The sequence below is a fragment of the Ranitomeya imitator genome, chromosome 5, assembly GCF_032444005.1.
Source record: "Ranitomeya imitator isolate aRanImi1 chromosome 5, aRanImi1.pri, whole genome shotgun sequence".
Taxonomy (NCBI): Eukaryota; Metazoa; Chordata; class Amphibia; order Anura; family Dendrobatidae; genus Ranitomeya; species Ranitomeya imitator.
In genome coordinates this window covers 459,238,997-459,257,494 of record NC_091286.1, presented here as the reverse complement: position 1 = coordinate 459,257,494, position 18,498 = coordinate 459,238,997, and the positions used below count along the sequence as shown (strand labels likewise).

Genomic DNA, 18,498 nt, shown 5'->3' with positions numbered 1-18,498 from the left:
GCTGCTTAGTTTTTGATACTTCCTGATATTTGGCTTTGACAAAACTTTATTGATAGTCATGTGTGGATTGCGTGCTTCTAATACAAGTCTATGGGAAAATTCAGAAATAGTACTCTCAAGAGAAATTGACACTTTGTGGATTTGAAACATGGACCACAGATCAGTTCACGCAGCGTAAAAAAAAGCAAAAAAAAAAACAAAAGACACTGGGCATAAGAGTTCTAGAAATCCTATCCACTTTGCAAAAACTGCAGCATCTAAGGGTTCTTTCTTGCTGCTTGTTGGCACCAGTTTCGGTGGCTGACGTTCTAACTCCCCCCACAAAATGGGGTCCGGATATATGCGCCTGCGGGGCCATAGACTATAATGGTGTCGACAGAGCAAACATGCACTCTGCCACTCATCATTTTTGGGCATGTATGCCTACTGTAGGCGGACACCCAGACGTAGCATGCTGTGTCAGGGAGTGCGCCTCCACTAGTCGTATGTCCGAAAAGCAGCTCTATTCGTCTCATCAGTAATCATGGAGTCTGTGATATACAGTACCTCCAGAGGGGGAGTTCTGTTCAGAATCCTCGTCTCTGACACAGTTCAAATCTGCTACAAATAGTGCTTCATTCTCTGGAGGACCTGGACAGACCAGCATTATAAAACCTACAGATACGAATGGGCTGTGTGTAATGCTTCTTTTTCCCTGTGGTGGCGCTACAGGAAAATCGAACTCTTGCTGCCAGGTATTTTGACATATAGCTGATTGCTGGGGGCTCCTGAACTTTTTTACCTGGGAATTTGATACCCAATAATGGGTCAAAAACAAACAGATTTTCCTACAATATTTATCCCATTTAATATTGTCGTTCATACTATTTCTCAGCTTCACATTTCAATTTTGTTTTTTATTTTCGCTCAGCTTTCTGAAGGAGGTCTATACGTGTGTATGAGCACATTCCTTGGATTTGGAAGTGAACATGTGGAACGGCATTACAGGAAGACCGGGCAAAGTGTGTACATGCATCTCAAACGCCATGTGAGACAGGTGAGCCATGGAAAATAGGATTCTAATTGTAAATGTTTGTCAAAAACTGTCAGCAGCGTGTCTGTCAGGTCTTTTTTTTAACACATTTTTTTTATTTTCAGCAACTCTTGAAATTCCTGCCAGTCTATAGTTTCTATGTATTAATGGGCTGCTCCAGGATTTATTAATAAATAATATACATCTTAAATTTATTACAATTTTACAAATCATGTTTATTTGAAACAAGATGAATATAAATGGACACGACTAATATAACAAGTGGTATCTCTAAATTTCACATAAAATGTCACTTTAGAGCCACGTTCAGTATTTGTAATCCAGAACCAGGAGTGGGTGATACAGTCATGGCCAAAAGTATTGACAATTCTGTCAGATAATACTCATTTTCTTCCTGAAAATGATTGCAAACACAAATTATTTGGTATTATTATCTTCATTCAATTTGTCTTAAATGAAAAAACACAAAAAGAATTGTCCTAAAGCGAAATTGGATATAATTCCACACCAAACATAAAAAAGGGGGTGGACAAAAGTATTGGCAGTGTTCGAAAAATCATGTGATGCTTCTCTAATTTGTGTAATTAACAGCACCTGTAACTTACCTGTGACACCTAACAGGTGTTGGCAATAACTAAATCACACTTGCAGCTAGTTGACATGGATTAAAGTTGACTCAACCTCTGTCCTATGTCCTTGTGTGTACCACATTGAGCATGGAGAAAAGAAAGAAGACCAAAGAACTGTCTGAGGACTTGAGAAACAAAATTGTGAGAAACCATGAGCAATCTCAAGGTTACAAGTCCATCTCCAAAGACCTGAATGTTCCTGTGTCTACCGTGCGCAGTGTCATCAAGAAGTTTAAAGCCCATGGCACTGTGGCTAACCTCCCTAGATGTGGACGGAAAAGAAAAATTGACAAGAGATTTCAACGCAAGATTGTGCGGATGTTGGATAAAGAACCCCGACTAACATCCAAACAAGTTCAAGCTGCCCTGCAGTCCGAGGGTACAACAGTGTCAACCCGTACTATCCGTCTGCGTCTGAATGAAAAGGGACTGTATGGTAGGAGACCCAGGAAGACCCCACTTCTTACCCCGAGACATAAAAAAGCCAGGCTGGAGTTTGCCAAAACTTACCTGAAAAAGCCTAAAACGTTTTGGAAGAATGTTCTCTGGTCAGATGAGACGAAAGTAGAGCTTTTTGGGCAAAGGCATCAACATAGAGTTTACAGGAGAAAAAAAGAGGCATTCAAAGAAAAGAACACGGTCCCTACAGTCAAACATGGCGGAGGTTCCCTGATGTTTTGGGGTTGCTTTGCTGCCTCTGGCACTAGACTGCTTGACCGTGTGCATGGCATTATGAAGTCTGAAGACTACCAACAAATTTTGCAGCATAATGTAGGGCCCATTGTGAGAAAGCTGGGTCTCCCTCAGAGGTCATGGGTCTTCCAGCAGGACAATGACCCAAAACACACTTCAAAAAGCACTAGAAAATGGTTTGAGAGAAAGCACTGGAGACTTCTAAGGTGGCCAGCAATGAGTCCAGACCTGAATCCCATAGAACACCTGTGGAGAGATCTAAAAATGGCGGTTTGGAGAAGGCACCCTTCAAATATTAGGGACCTGGAGCAGTTTGCCAAAGAAGAATGGTCTAAAATTCCAGCAGAGCATTGTAAGAAACTCATTGATTGTTACCGGAAGCGGTTGGTCGCAGTTATTTTGGCAAAAGGTTGTGCAACCAATTATTAGGCTGAGGGTGCCAATACTTTTGTCTGGCCCATTTTTGGAGTTTTGTGTGAAATGATCAATGTTTTGCTTTTTGCTTCATTCTCTTTTGTGTTTTTTCATTTAAGACAAATTAAATGAGGATAATAATACCAAATAAGTTGTGTTTGCAATCATTTTCAGGAAGAAAATGAGTATTATCTGACAGAATTGCAGGGGTGTCAATACTTTTGGCCATATAGAGAATGTTCAGCACAGCCGAAGGAAGGAGGTGCACGGTCATAGGTTCCCAAGCCTCAATATATAGATAATAAGTGACTGGCACACTCCAGACGTGTTGTGATGCAAAATGGGGGTTTATTATATATACAGTAACACAAACGTTTCGGTCGTAAACTGGACCTTCATTAGTGTGCTAAAGAAAAATACATACAAAGGGAGTGATATCCAAAACATAAAGGATCAAAAATATACTGTTAAGGACTGGCGGAACGCACCAAGTATAGATGATATGAAATAAGGTGCGTTCGCAGTCCGAGGTCCACCGTGCAGGTAAAAACCCTGCTGCTAGTAAGACGGACTATATGGCGGTACTAAAAGTATACACGCACGGGTTAACTTCACCCTGTGTGAAGGAAGCGATCCTGTTGCGTCACAGGACCGCGGTACCGCACATAGAGCACGAGCAAGAAGTCAGCGAACACAACCCCAACACAGGATTGAAGTCCGATTAGACCACTTGCTGGCACAACACCGCAACTGGGTGTGTAAGGAAACTATAAAATAGTGTATAAAGGCACGAGAGTGCATGCGGTGCCGCACTGACGGACGCCACTAACCACCCAGGCTTGGGTAAGGAAAGCGCAGAGGAAGCGCACGGCGCCGTACTGGCGGACACAGCAACTGGACGCTGTGATGTGTGTTACGTGCAGATGGCTAGTCGGGCGCTAGATAGCTACCATCATCCGCGAGCAGTCAACAACACTAGGGAGGGATACTTAGGAGCTTTCATCCATCGACATACATCCATCTAAACACACACATTATATCAAGACAATACTAGCGCATGGCCGTGCGGTCATGCGCAGTTTGTATAGTTGCAGCACAGGAAGCAGCTACAGAAGTTTTGCCCTTTCAGGACCTGCCAAGAGGACCAATGGGATGTGCTGCAGTACCTGAGCATGTGACCCTCGATCTCCAACGGGAGATCTTGCCCTGGGCATGCTCAGTGTGTGCAAATAAGGACTTAGTCCCAGAGAAGCCCGCTCGCCGCAGATCAGTGCAGGGTACAACAGGAGAGCCAGAAAAGGCAGCAGTAACCCTTTGCACAGAATCAGTCCCAGCAAGACGCTGGGAGCGACGCCTCCGCTGAGCAGAGCCCACTGCGGCCGAAGCAGAATGGGAGACCGCAGCCGACACGGATCGAAATTCCCCCTGTGCAGCAGAGGAAACTCGACTCCTAACATTACCCCCCCTCCTAGGGCCTCGCTACGTTCGAAGGCAGCAATAAGCTGCGGAGCCCGAATGTGCTCAGCAGGCTCCCAGGACCTATCCTCAGGAGCGTAACCCTTCCAGTCCAAAAATTTTTTTTTGCCACGTACCACCTTGCACCCCAAGATAGCGTTCACCTCGAAATCGTCCGTAGACGAACCCGATGTCTCGGCAGATGACTCAGAAAACCGGGACATGTATACGGGCTTAAGAAGGTACACATGAAAGGTGTCGGTGATACCAAGGCGTGGAGGAAGGGCCAGACGGTAGAGCACAGGATTAACCTGTTCGAGGACCTTGAAGGGACCCAAGTAGCGAGGAGCAAACTTAGTGGACTCAACACGCAGCCTGATGTTACGGGCGGAGAGCCACACTAAGTCGCCAGGAGCAAAGGTCGGAGCGGGGCGCCGATGAGCATCGGCGGAGGACCTCATTCTCTCCTTAGAGGCCCGAATGGCATCCTGAGTGCAGTCCCAAATATCCCGTTCCTCCACAGCCCAGTCTGCCACCCTGGAGTCTGCGGATGACACGGGCATAGGCACAGGTACCCGTGGATGCTGACCATAGTTTAGGAGGAATGGGGTTTGTCCAGTGGAGTCGGCTACGGCGTTGTTCAGCGCAAACTCTGCCCATTATAGCAAGGATGCCCAGTCATCCTGCCTGGCTGAAACAAAATGTCGCAGGTAGTTGACCAAGGTCTGGTTGGCCCTTTCTACCAACCCATTCGTCTCGGGATGATAAGCGGAAGAGAAATTCAACTCAATACTGAGAAGACGACAAAGCTCTCTCCAGAACCGAGACGCAAACTGGGGACCCCGGTCACTGACAATTTTGTCAGGCATACCATGTAGGTGGAAGATGTGTTTAATGAACAACTCTGCCAAGGCCCGTGCAGAAGGTAACCGTGGTAGCGGCACCAAATGCACCATTTTTGAGAAATGATCGGTGATGACCCAAATGATGGTACAGCCGCGAGATTTGGGTAAACCCACGACAAAGTCCATCCCGACCATCTCCCAGGGCCTATCTGCCACCGGCAAGGGATAGAGCAACCCAGCTGGCCTTTGACGCGGAGATTTATTTTTGGCGCAGGAGACACACGCCAGAATATAATCCCTGACATCCCGGACCATATGTGGCCACCAGTACGTCCTCGCCAGTAGCTCAGATGTCCTTTTTGTCCCAAAGTGTCCACCCACCCTGGACGAATGAGCCCAAGAGAGAACCTCCGGTCGCAAATTAATGGGCACAAAAGTCTTGCCCGGTGGCACAGACTCCAGCGAAACCGGCGCTACGGTTCTCAGGCTCTCAGAAGGGACAATAAGCCGAGGCTCCTCTTCCTCCTCTTCAGTTGACATAAGGGAGCGAGAGAGAGCGTCAACACGAATATTTTTCTCCCCGGCGAGAAAATGAAGAGAAAAGTGGAACCGGGAAAAGAACAAGGACCATCTGGCTTGGCGAGAATTTATCCGCTGGGCTGTTTGCAAGTAGACCAAATTTTTGTGGTCCGTGTAAACTTGGAAGGGAAACCGCGCACCTTCCAGAAGGTGTCTCCACTCTGAAAAGGCCAACTTCATTGCTAGCAACTCCCTATCCCCGATGGAGTAGTTTCTCTCCGCTGGCGAGAAGGTCTTAGAGAAGAAGAAGCATGGATGCTTCCGACCTTGAGCATCCTTTTGATAGAGGACTGCTCCAGCACCAACGGATGAGGCATCCACCTCCATTAGGAATGGCTTATCCACATTGGGACGATGTAAGATGGGAGCGCTAGCAAAGTGGGACTTAATAGAAGTGAAGGCCTTGGAGACCTCTTCCGACCACAATTTGGGATTCGCTCCCTTCTTGGTGAGGGCTACCAAGGGAGCTACCAGAGTTGAGAAGTGGGGAATAAACTGGCGGTAATAGTTAATGAACCCCATAAAGCGCTGCACCGCTTTAAGAGAATGGGGCTCTTGCCAGTCCATCACAGCCTGTAGTTTGGCAGGATCCATAGCCAATCCCTGGGCGGAGATGATATAGCCCAGGAACGGTAAAGACTCCTGCTCAAACATACACTTCTCCAACTTAGCATAAAGAGAGTTTGCCCGTAGGAGGTCGAAGACTCTGCCAACATCTCTCCGGTGGGAGTCAATATCTGGAGAAAAGATGAAAATATCATCCAGATAGACTACAACTGAGGTGGAAAGCATATCCCGGAAGATGTCGTTGACAAAGTCTTGGAAAACGGCTGAAGCATTACAGAGCCCGAAGGGCATCACCAGATACTCATAGTGCCCATCTCTGGTGTTAAACGCTGTTTTCCATTCGTCTCCCTCAAGGATGTGAATCAGGTTATAAGCACCCCGCAGATCTAATTTAGTAAAACCTCTAGCTCCCCGGAGCCTATCGAAGAGCTCGGATATCAAGGGCAAAGGATACTTGTTCTTAACGGTGATAGCGTTAAGACCCCTGTAGTCTATGCATGGACGTAGTTCCCCATTCTTCTTCTGCACGAAGAAGAACCCTGCCCCAGCAGGTGACACTGACTTCCTGATAAACCCTCTTGCCAGATTCTCTTGAATGTACTGAGACATGGCCTCCGTCTCCGGGAGAGATAATGGATAAACTCGACCCCGGGGAGGCTCCGCACCAGGCAAGAGATCGATAGGACAGTCATAGGGGCGATGGGGCGGAAGGGTCTCCGCCGCCTTTTTGGAGAACACGTCTGCGTAAGACCAATATTGCTTGGGAAGAGAGGATAGATCTGCGGGTACCTCAGTAGTAGCAACCTGAATGCACTCTCGGTGACACCTACCCCCACATGATTCACCCCATCCCAGAATTCTGCCAGAGGACCACTCGATGTGAGGAGAGTGGTACCGTAACCAAGGTATCCCCAACAGGACCTCATCAATCCCCTCAGGAATGATGAGCAGAGATATAATCTCCTGATGGGATGGAGACATGGACAGAGTAAAAGGAATGGTCTGATGTGTTATCTGTGCGGGGAGTGTCGACCCATTCACCATTCGTACCGTTACTGGTTGAGGTAGCATTACCAGGGGTATTGCGTGACGTTGGGCGAAGGCAGAAGACATAAAATTGCCCTCCGCCCCAGAATCCACGCAGAGCTCTACCGAGTGAGAGAATGAGCCAAAAGTAATTGTCCCCTTAAAGGACAATTTGGAGGCAAACGTCGCAGTGTCTAGTGCACCTCCACCTACTACCACTAGACGCTGACGTTTCCTCGACCGCTGATGACATCTGGTGGCAAGATGTCCTGACTGTTGGCATACTTGGCAAACCTGGAGTGCATGAGCAGTCCGGGACTTAGATCCTGCTCGTGACACTACCTTAGGTTCATGGGACTCTGGAGCCTGGACTGGAGATTCCAGAGGTTTGGCGAAGGTGGGAGCCAGCCGAAACCTCTGCCTACACTGGGCTCGCTCTAACCTCCGCTCGTGAAAACGGAGGTCAATACGAGTAGATACTGTTATTAATTCTTCCAGTGTGGCGGGAATCTCCCTAGTGGCCAGGGCGTCCTTAACGTGGTCAGCCAGCCCCCTCCAAAATATAGGGATAAGGGCTTTATCCGACCACTCCAGCTCAGATGCTAGAGTGCGGAAGTGGACGGCAAAAAGGCTGACCAAGGACGAGCCCTGAGTCAATGCCAACAGTTGGAGCGCCGTATCATGGGTGACACGAGGTCCTAAGAAAACCTGTTTCAGAGTGCTCAGGAATAACGGAGCACTCTGCACCACATGATCGCCACGCTCCCACAGCGGCGTAGCCCACTGCAACGCCCTGTCCGATAATAAGGATATGATAAAAGCCACCTTAGCCCGCTCTGTAGGAAAACGAGAGGCCAGAAGCTCGAGATGTATTAAGCACTGACTCACGAAACCCCTACAGGACTTACTGTCACCAGAAAATTTCTCTGGTAGCGGGAGGCGAGATAGCGTCGGTACAGGGGCGGCAGTGGACAAGGTAGCTGCAGCCACACTTGCAGCCTGAACAGCGACAGCAGTAACGTCCACAGCTGAGGTTGAACGCTCTAGAGCCGCCAACCTTCCCTCCAGCTGCTGGATGTACCGCTGTAGACGCTGATCGTCCGTCATTACTAGCCAGACCTTGGCGCTAGTATTATGTTAAGGACTGGCGGAACGCACCAAGTATAGATGATATGAAACAAGGTGCGTTCGCAGTCCGAGGTCCACCGTGCAGGTAAAAAAACTGCTGCTAGTAAGACGGACTATATGGCGGTACTAAAAGTATACCCGCACGGGTTAACTTCACCCTGTGTGAAGGAAGCGATCCTGTTGCGTCACAGGACCGCGGTACCGCACATAGAGCGCGAGCAAGAAGTCAGCGAACACAACCCCAACACAGGATTGAAGTCCGATTAGACCACTTGCTGGCACAACACCGCAACTGGGTGTGTAAGGAAACTATAAAATAGTGTATAAAGGCACGAGAGTGCATGCGGTGCCGCACTGACGGACGCCACTAACCACCCAGGCTTGGGTAAGGAAAGCGCAGAGGAAGCGCACGGCGCCGTACTGGCGGACACAGCAACTGGACGCTGTGATGTGTGTTACGTGCAGATGGCTAGTCGGGCGCTAGATAGCTACCATCATCCGCGAGCAGTCAACAACACTAGGGAGGGATACTTAGGAGCTTTCATCCATCGACATACATCCATCAACACACACACATTATATCAAGACAAAACTAGCGCATGGCCGTGTGGTCATGCTCAGTTTATATAGTTGCAGCACAGGAAGCAGCTACAGAAGTTTTGCCCTTTCAGGACCTGCCAAGAGGACCAATGGGATGTGCTGCAGTACCTGAGCATGTGACCCTCGATCTCCAACGGGAGATCTTGCCCTGGGCATGCTCAGTGTGTGCAAATAAGGACTTAGTCCCAGAGAAGCCTGCTCGCCGCAGATCAGTGCAGGGTACAACAGGAGAGCCAGAAAAGGCAGCAGTAACCCTTTGCACAGAATCAGTCCCAGCAAGACGCTGGGAGTGACGCCTCCGCTGAGCAGAGCCCACTGCGGCTGAAGCAGAATGGGAGACCGCAGCAGACACGGATCGAGATTCCCCCTGTGCAGCAGAGGAAACTCGACTCCTAACATATACAAAATAAACATAAACAGAATAAACAAAAGTATATACAACACAAAAGGTCATGTTTCCAGAAAGAATTGATAATAACATCCTAGGAGGACCGTCAAAACAAAATTTGCCGAAGGACCGTCAAAACAAAATTTTCGGCAAATTTTGTTTTGACGGTCCTCCTAGGATGTTATTATCAATTCTTTCTGGAAACATGACCTTTTGTGTTGTATATACTTTTGTTTATTCTGTTTATTTTGTATATTTTTGATCCTTTATGTTTTGGACATCACTCCCTTTGTATGTATTTTTCTTTAGCACACTGATGAAGGTCCAGTTTACGACCAAAACGTTTGTGTTACTGTATGTATAATAAATCCCAATTTTGCATCACAACACGTCCGGAGTGTGCCAGTCACTTATTATCTATACTTTTGGCCATGACTGTAAATACAGAAGTGATGACGTGTTTCTATTACACTTTTCCTCTGATCGTTCCACTCCTGGTTTTGGCTCACACATAGGGATGTAGAATTGTAACACTGAATGTGTGAACGTGGCCTATTCAGACGTCTAGGAGTCATTTATGATTTTTATTTTTCATAGAATACTCACTCATTATACATCCTAGTTTCCTTGAACTGGTCAAATGATAAAATAATGAAGACATGTCCAATTTTTTTTAATGCTAACTAGTGTGCCGCCATTGGGCGTGGTCTTGCTTAATACGCTTGATTGGAATGAGGACACACCCACTAGACAGTTTCTGCCCAGTAGTAGGCATATTGCATACATCGCCCCCATTCCAAGCTCAGAAACTGGCGAATCCTCGTAGTGCACGGTGCGTGTATTAAGGGGATTCTAAACTTTTCATTAGAGCCCCTTTGGCTGTTATGACCTGCAACAAACACCGAATTCTTCCCATTTCCTTTGAGGAATGTTAGCCCATTCCTCATGGCCAATGGCCTTCAGTTCACTAACATTCCCAGATTTTCTTGCTACAATGGCCTTCTTGAAAGCTCAAAGATTTTCTATGGGGTTCCAGTAAGACGACTTATGGCCACTCCAGCCTATGTAGGCTGTGAGGTATGCTCTGGATCTTTGTCCTGTTGGAAGGTCTATATTGAACCCCAAGGTTCAGCTTCCTCACAGAAACTGGTGAGACGTCCCTTACCGCCCATTTACCATTGATCACACAAGCCTCCGCACATATAGTATAAAAATAATCAGCTTTATGAAAGCTACTAACTAGATGGAAATGTGACAATTGTCAGTGTAGACCAGTGTTCCCCAAGATCGGTCCTCAAGGGCCTCCAACAGGTCGTGTTTTCACGATTTCCTTAGTATGGCCCAGGTGATGGAATTATTGCCTGTCTAGATGATGGAATAATTCCATCACCTGGGCAATACTAAGGAAATCCTGAAAACATGACCTGTTGGTGGCTCTTGAGGACCGAACTTGGGGAACACTGGTGTAGACTATGTTCAGTATTTGGTCAGTAATTGTAAACCAAAACCAGGAGTGGGTGATACATCCAGAAGTGGTGACATGTTTCTATTATACTTTTTTTCTGACTGTTCCACTCCTGGTTTTGGCTACCAATACTGAATGTGTGAACATGGCCTTTTACAGTGTTCAGTAATATGGTGTTGTAAACTGCACTTTAGTGCTGAAGGTGTTAAGTCTAACCTCTGCTTACATAGTGCGACCGAAACACCGGAAATCTAAGAACTGTTAGGAACCAATGGCAGTCGCTGCTGAACTTTCCACTGGCAGGCACATTCTTGGCCGGTGGTGGGAACACCTGTCACAGTTTCATATTATGAAAACAACTCCTAATCCTGCCTAACCTTATCTCCATGGGCTGGTAGATGGGATGTCGGAACACAACGGTAGCTCTGTTTGTTTGGCTGGCATATTATTGTTATAAACAAAGTAAACTGGTGACTACTACTAGAAAATACTATCTCTTATTGATCGTGATGAGCGGCTGATCTGGTTTCGATTAATCGATGTACCGCACGCACAGACATGGTTACAGAGCAGAAATGAAATATCTCCAGTAAATAGTCCGTGATCGGCCCTCCTTTGTCGGGGTGCTGAAATCTTGCAGAGAAATGCCTTAGTTCCTTTGCTGTTATTTTTAGAGCACCATGTGCATGTAATCAATACATAACTAAGTGGGTTTACTTCTTAGGCTGTGTGCCCACCTTGAGTTTTTGGTGATTTTTTTTTTGACCCTGCGTAGTTTCACTGCTTCAAAAATGCAGCGTCTTACAGTTCCAGCAAAGTGGATGGGATTTATAGAAATCTTCTGGCTGCTGTGCATTTTTTTTTTTTTATTTACCGTAAATGGATCTGCGGCGCGTGTTACAAATCTGCGGCACGTCAGTTTCTCTTGCGGATACTCTTGAGTGCAGCTTGTTCCCATAGACTTTCATCAAATCTGCAGATAAACAGCACACGTGTTTTTGGTGTGTGGAAACACTACAAAACTTAATGAAATCCACACATGACTCAGTTTTGTCAAAGCCAAATACCAGGAAGTATCAAAAACAGGTCACTTTATTTAAAGCTTGACATACCCACAAGAGACAAAATATTCAGCGATAAAAACGCATGTAAAAAATGCAAGTAATTAATTTAAATAGATGCAGAAATTGACATGGCCAGTTTACACTACATTAAAAGGGGAAAAAAGCATAACGGCAAAACAAAAAGATAACGTATAGCAAAATCCATCTGTCTGAGGGACTCGCCCGCTCATACCACCGTTTCTTCAGCTCCACCTGGAGCCACCGTTTGGAGTCTTTCCTCTCCAATCCACAACACACACACTGCCTCTCAAGTCCAGCTATTTTAACCCAAACCATGTGACTGATCACATGACTGTGACTTCACACAGGTCCTGTCAGCACAGTGCCGGCTGTAGGTGGAGATAAGGTGGACATCTTCCTGTTCACTGTGTGTTTAAAGAGAATCTGTCAGCAGGTTTTAGCTAAGTAATCCGAGAGCAGCATAGAGATGTGTCACTTATTAGCCTGTATGCTGTAGTTTCAATACAATCAGTGTATTGTCAGCAGGAGATTATCACTGCCTGACTAGATCTCACTTGCAAACCAGTCCAGCTAATCTGGGTAAACCTGCCCTACCACTGATTGGCAGCTTAGCCTACTGACCATGTACACAGGAAGCTGCCAGATGGGTGTGGTGCGGGTTATACACAGCTCAGGCTCTGAAGTTTCTTGTCCCTGCATTTAATCATCCCCTCCAACTCCTGACCCAACTACTCCCTCCTTTACTTGTCGGGAACTTTTGCATTGATGACTAATGCAGGGAAAATTGACCTCCTGTTTTTACATAGAGATTAGAAGGCTTCAGCTAGTCGGTTTTTATTCACATGACGTCATAGACTGGCGCCTGCCCTGTGACTGAAGCCAGAACTCTGCCGGGGAGAATAAAGTAAACTTTCTCCCCGCAGCGTTTGGTTAAGTGCAGGCGCCAGACAGATTAATTACGCTAATAACCTGCAGATTAACCCCATATCGGTTTCCTTTAATGCAGCATGAGGTTATGTGTACACGTTTAGTTTAGTATGTGGTGCAGAAAATTTACTTGGCAGAAAAAGAGCAGCGTAAACTACGCACATTTTTTGTTGTTGTGATTTTGATGCTTTTTTCACATGCGTTTTTGGTGCAGATATTTTCCCACTCTTTAGTATGGGTGAAAACTATAGTAAAAAAAAAAAGGTGGGCATAAGATTTTTATAAATCCCATCCTGATGCAGAGAAAATAAGCAACATCAAAAACTCATCCGTGGCACACAGGCCAACATTTTTGCAGCTTTTTTTTTTATTTGGAAACATTTCTGCAATTCCTGAAGTGGTGTATAAGTTTTTTCAAGAGAAAAGTGTGTGTGTAGGGTGTGTTTTTGTTGTTTCTGTTTTGAGTTGAGGAGGGGTGGGAAATGAGGATTTACAGCTGATTTTTCAAGTCCATTAAGCAAAGAATAAGATGTAAGTGTGTCTTACTCATCACTTAGGCCTGTCTCACACGTCCAGATAATTCCGGTACCGGAAAAATCGGTACCGGAGTTATCCGTGTCCGTGTGTCCCATAGGGGTGGAGCCGCATATTCATCCCTGCAATGTGCGGCACCACGTGACCGCTCATACATGACAAGCTGCGATGCTGAGAGGAAGCGTCGAGGGAGCTGGGTAAGTATTTTAATGCCAGCGGGCGGGCGCACAGGGGGAGGGAGGCGGAAGCTGACTGGGAACTTTATTTTAAACACACACAAAAAAAAACCCTGATTTTTCATTCCTTCTCTCCAGCGAACGCTGCTAGGCAGAAGGAATGAATTCTGGATTCAGCACCACACGCTGGGGACAGCGCTTACTGTAGCGCTGTCTCCTGCACGGTCCGTGTAGTACCCAGTCGGCACACGGACGGCACATGGACAGCATCCGTGTGCGGTACGTGTTTACACGGACCCATTTACTTTAATGGGTCCATGTGATCCGTGCGCTCCCACGAACACTGACATGTCTCCTTGTTTTTCAAACGGACACACGGTCCGTGAAAACACGCTGACATGTGCAGAGACACATTGATTTTAATATGTCTATGTGAGTCAGTGTCTCAGGTACGTGAGGAAACTGTCACATCACGTACCGGAGCCACTGACGTGTGAAACCGGCCTTATAGGAAGATTCTTTGTAGATGTTTCGGAGTGCTTTTTGAGGTGTGTGTTTTTGGTTTTTTTTTTTGCGGTCCAGCTCCAAACCTGTTGTGTGAACATACACTTTTCCTTCATCTCTTTTGCAGCAGCCAGAGGAAAAATTTAAACCTCCCATACACACAAGATAACAACTTGACTCCTTCCCACCTATCAAGTGATCATCAAGCAAAATCCTATTTAAAACCACTTAGCTTCATTAGGCCAATTATTTAACTATTTAATCATATCACTTACCAACCAATGTGCAACATTTTCTGTGCATTGATAGATGGGGGCTTTTTACTGTACTGAGCCCATCATAGACTCAATCATTGAGTTATCAATCTGAGGTAATAATTTCTTCTTGTCTTCAAAGACTAAAGGCATATGAGGTGTAGAGCAAAACTAGTTGGAGCACACACAGTTACTACCCAAGATTTAGTGGCAGGTAAACGTCACACTACCGTAGAATATGGGCAAGTGCTATGCGAGAAAACATCGCATACCACTGTGCCCCAGTGTTAATCTATGGGGCAGCTCACATCACCGTTTATTTTCTCAGGCGTATTCAGCGTGCATGTAAAATCGCAGCATGCTGCGGTTGTTACCAAGACTCGGCCAAGATGGGGTGAGAAAAAAAAATCACACAGCACTCTGACCATGCAAGTGTTGTCCGATTTTTACGCACCACTGTCCTTTGAAAAGCTGGCAATTCATGTTCCGCATACAGTAAAATCACACTGACAGGTTAGAATAGAATAGATATATACACATAGAATAGATAGATATGTAGATATCAGTGACACACACTCATATATGTATATATATTACATAGATAGATGAAAAGCCAGCAATTCAGCAGCCACGTAGTGTAAAATCACAGCAGGAGCCGACAGGATAGAAATGGATTACACACAGTAAATACATATGGAATAGATAGATATACAGATGTCTGTGACAAATAAAATTAGTACAGTGTGTGCAGCTTTCAGTACATGTATTTAATTTAATAAAAGATTTTTCTGACAAAAAAATGGTGTGTGCTCCTGCATAATTTTCGTAAACAGCAGAGAGAAAGCCGACGGCTGGGGGCAGATGTTTATGGCCTGTCACGGGGGTAATACCCATGGAACTTCTCAGGCTATTAATATCAGCTCACAACTGTATACTTAGCCTTTACTGGCTATTAAAATGGGGTACCCCGCCCCCCCCAAAAATGACGTAGGGTCCCCCTATAATTAATAACCAGCAAAGGCTATGCACACAGCTGCGGGCTGATATTAATAGCCTAGGAAAGGGCCATGGATACTGTTCCCCCCAGGCTAAAAACAGCTCTAAGCCGCCTCAGAAAAGACGCATCTCTAAGATGCACCAATTCTGACACTTAGCCTCACTCTTCCCACTTGCCCTGTAGCTGTGGCAAGTGGGGTGATAGTTGTTGGAGGGGTTGATGTCACCTTTGTATTGTTGGCTGACATCAGGCTCTGAGGTTAGTAATGGAGAGGCGTCAATAAGACGCCCCCTTTACTAGCCCCATAGTCATATTGTATAAAAACACTCACACCCAGAATAAAGTACTTTAATTGAAAGAATGACACAGAGTCCTTTAATAAATCTTAATTAAACCATACTTACGACCTCACCCATTCCACCGACGCCCTCGTCACCTGCAAAAAAGAGTTAAAAATAAAAATCAACAATATTCCTCATGTTTCCGAAGAGATGCTGCTAATCCATTTGTCTCACGACAGGTCGAGCTCTACTACATCTAGAATGCATGATGTATCCATACAGCCTGTCATCCAGCAGAGACGCTGAGCAGCGTGTGCTCCGTGTCTCCCTGTCAACTCCTATTACCTATCTGACGGCACCACGAGCGTGAGAATGTTCTCCTGTTTGCGGTGCCGTCAGACAGGTCCTGGGAGTTCACAGCCAATGATACACACGATGCTCACGCCATTTTTTTCCGAAAAAAATATATTTTATTAATTAAATACATGTACAGTAATTTGCACACACACTGTACTAACTGTATATGTCACAGACATCTGTAACTACCTAGCCTATTTGTATTTTCTGTATGTAATCCATCTCTTCTATCCTGTCGGCTCCTGCTGTGATTTTACTCAATCTCAATCTCAAAGAAGCTTTATTGGCAGGACCAAATACACATCAGTTTTGCCAAAGCAAGTGTATAGAGGCAATAGGGATAAGGACTGTGGGGATGTTGGGTAGGAGCTGTGGGGGAGGTGGATGGGGCAGATCCAGGGTGGGGGCTATAGTCCATGGCATAGGGGAGGTGGATGGGGCAGGTCCATTGTGGGGGCTATAGTCCATGGCATAGGGGAGGTGGATGGGGCAGATCAATTGTGGGGGCTATAGTCCATGGCATCATAGTTCTCTTTCTCGCAGTCTATGACATTCGCTCACGTACCGCGCTGCTATCTCCACTGCTCTCTCTTCTTCTCCCAGCAGGATATATGTTTTCTCTTCCTCCTTCATGATGGTGAAGTCTGGGAAGAGATGTGAGAGTCTCCTGAAGTGAGTGTCCCTCACTGCTGAGTAAATTTTACTCTACGTGGCTGCTGAATTGCCGGCATTTCTTCTACCTCTCTATGCAATATATATATATATACAGTTATATATATATATATATATATATATATATATATATATATATATATATATGCATTACACTCGTATGAAAACATCTTGCTTGCACATGTGATCCGTTTTTTTCAATCCCTTCATCCCCTAACCTGTTTTCACCTTCCTGGCCATGCCAAATTTTAGAATTCTGACCAGCGTCACTTTGTGAGGTGTAATATCTCTGGAACGCTTCACCATATCCCACTGATTCTGAGATTTGTCTTCGTGATATATTGTACTTCATGATAGTGGTAAAAAATTTTCATATGACTTGCTATTATTTATGAAAATATTGGACATTTGGCAAAATGTTTAAAATGTTGCAGTTTTCCAACTTTTAATACTTATGTGCTTAAACCAGAGAGTTATGTCTCACAAAATATTAATAAATAACATTTCCCACATGTCTACTTTACTTTACATCTGCATCATTTTTTAAGCATCATTTTTTTTGTTAGGAAGTCAGATGGGTTAAAAGTTGACCAGCAATCTCTAATTTTTCCAGCAAAATTCACAAAATCAATTTTTTTAGGGACCACATCTGTTATGACCTGGTGGTTAGGAGCACCCGGCACAACCTGATAGTTAAACTCACGCAGGACAAGCTCTGGGATGTGGGAGCTCTGCTGACCGCAGGCCCTAATCCTATCACAACAACTAGAAATAGCTGTGGAGCGTTCCTGACTCTCCCTAGACGCCTCTTCACAGCCTAAGAGTTAGCTAGCCCTAGAGATAGAAAATAAAGCCTACCTTGCCTCAGAGAAATTCCCCAAAGGAAAAGGCAGCCCCCCACATATATTGACTGTGAGTAAAGATGAAAGTCACAAATGCAGAAATGAAACAGGTTTCAGCAAAGGGAGGCCAGACTTACTAAACAGACAGAGGATAGGAAAGGTATCTTTGTGGTCAGCACAAAAAACTACAAAAGACCACGCAGAGTGTGCAAAAAGACCTCCGCACCGACTCACGGTGCGGAGGTGCCACTCTGCATCCCAGAGCTTCCAGCTAGCAAGACAAAATCATGATAACCAGCTGGACAAGGAAACAATGAACAAATAATAACTATCAGGAACTTAGCTTCTGCTGGAGAAGACAGGTCACCAGAAAGATCCAAGAGCGAACTGAACTGTTGTGAATTCTGTGGCAGAGCTCCCTCCTGTGGTCACAAGTGGTACTGCGGCTTCTGAGTTTCCTTCCTCAGGTGATGTGGTGAAGTCGTTAGGTGCTGCTCTATTTAACTCCACCTAGTGCTTTGCTCCTGGCCTCCAGTCAATGTTCTAGTATTGGTCTTGCTTCCTCCTGGATCGTTCCTGTGGCCTGTCTGCTCTGCATAAGCTAAGTTTTGCTTGTGTTATTTTTGTTTGCTATTTTTTCTGGCTTGCTGGAAGCTCTGGGACGCAGAGGGAGCACCTCCGTACCGTTAGTCGGTGCGGAGGGTCTTTTTGCCCCTTCTGCGTGGTTGTTTGTAGGGTTTTGTGTTGACCGCAAAGTTATCTTTCCTATCTTCGGTCTGTTCAGTAAGTTGGGCCTCACTTTGCTAAATCTATTTCATCTCTGCGTTTGTATTTTCATCTCTACTCACAGTCATTATATGTGGGGGGCTGCCTTTTCCTTTGGGGTATTTCTCTGAGGCAAGGTAGGCTTATTTTTCTATCTTAGGCCTAGCTAGTTTCTCAGGCTGTGCCGAGTTGCATAGGGAGCGTTAGGCGCAATCCACGGCTGCCTCTAGTGTGGTTGGATAGGATTAGGGATTGCGGTCAGCAGAGTTCCCACGTCTCAGA

At 45.7% G+C, this 18,498-nt stretch overlaps 1 protein-coding gene across 1 annotated transcript in view; it reads left to right on the top strand.

The window, feature by feature from the left end:
- USP13 (ubiquitin specific peptidase 13) overlaps positions 1–18,498 on the top strand; it is a 161,152-nt gene that overhangs the window by 32,965 nt on the left and 109,689 nt on the right. The window contains exon 2 of the mRNA XM_069727263.1: positions 911–1,036. Coding sequence (XP_069583364.1) covers positions 911–1,036 — 126 coding nt within the window. The remainder of the gene's footprint in view (positions 1–910; positions 1,037–18,498) is intronic.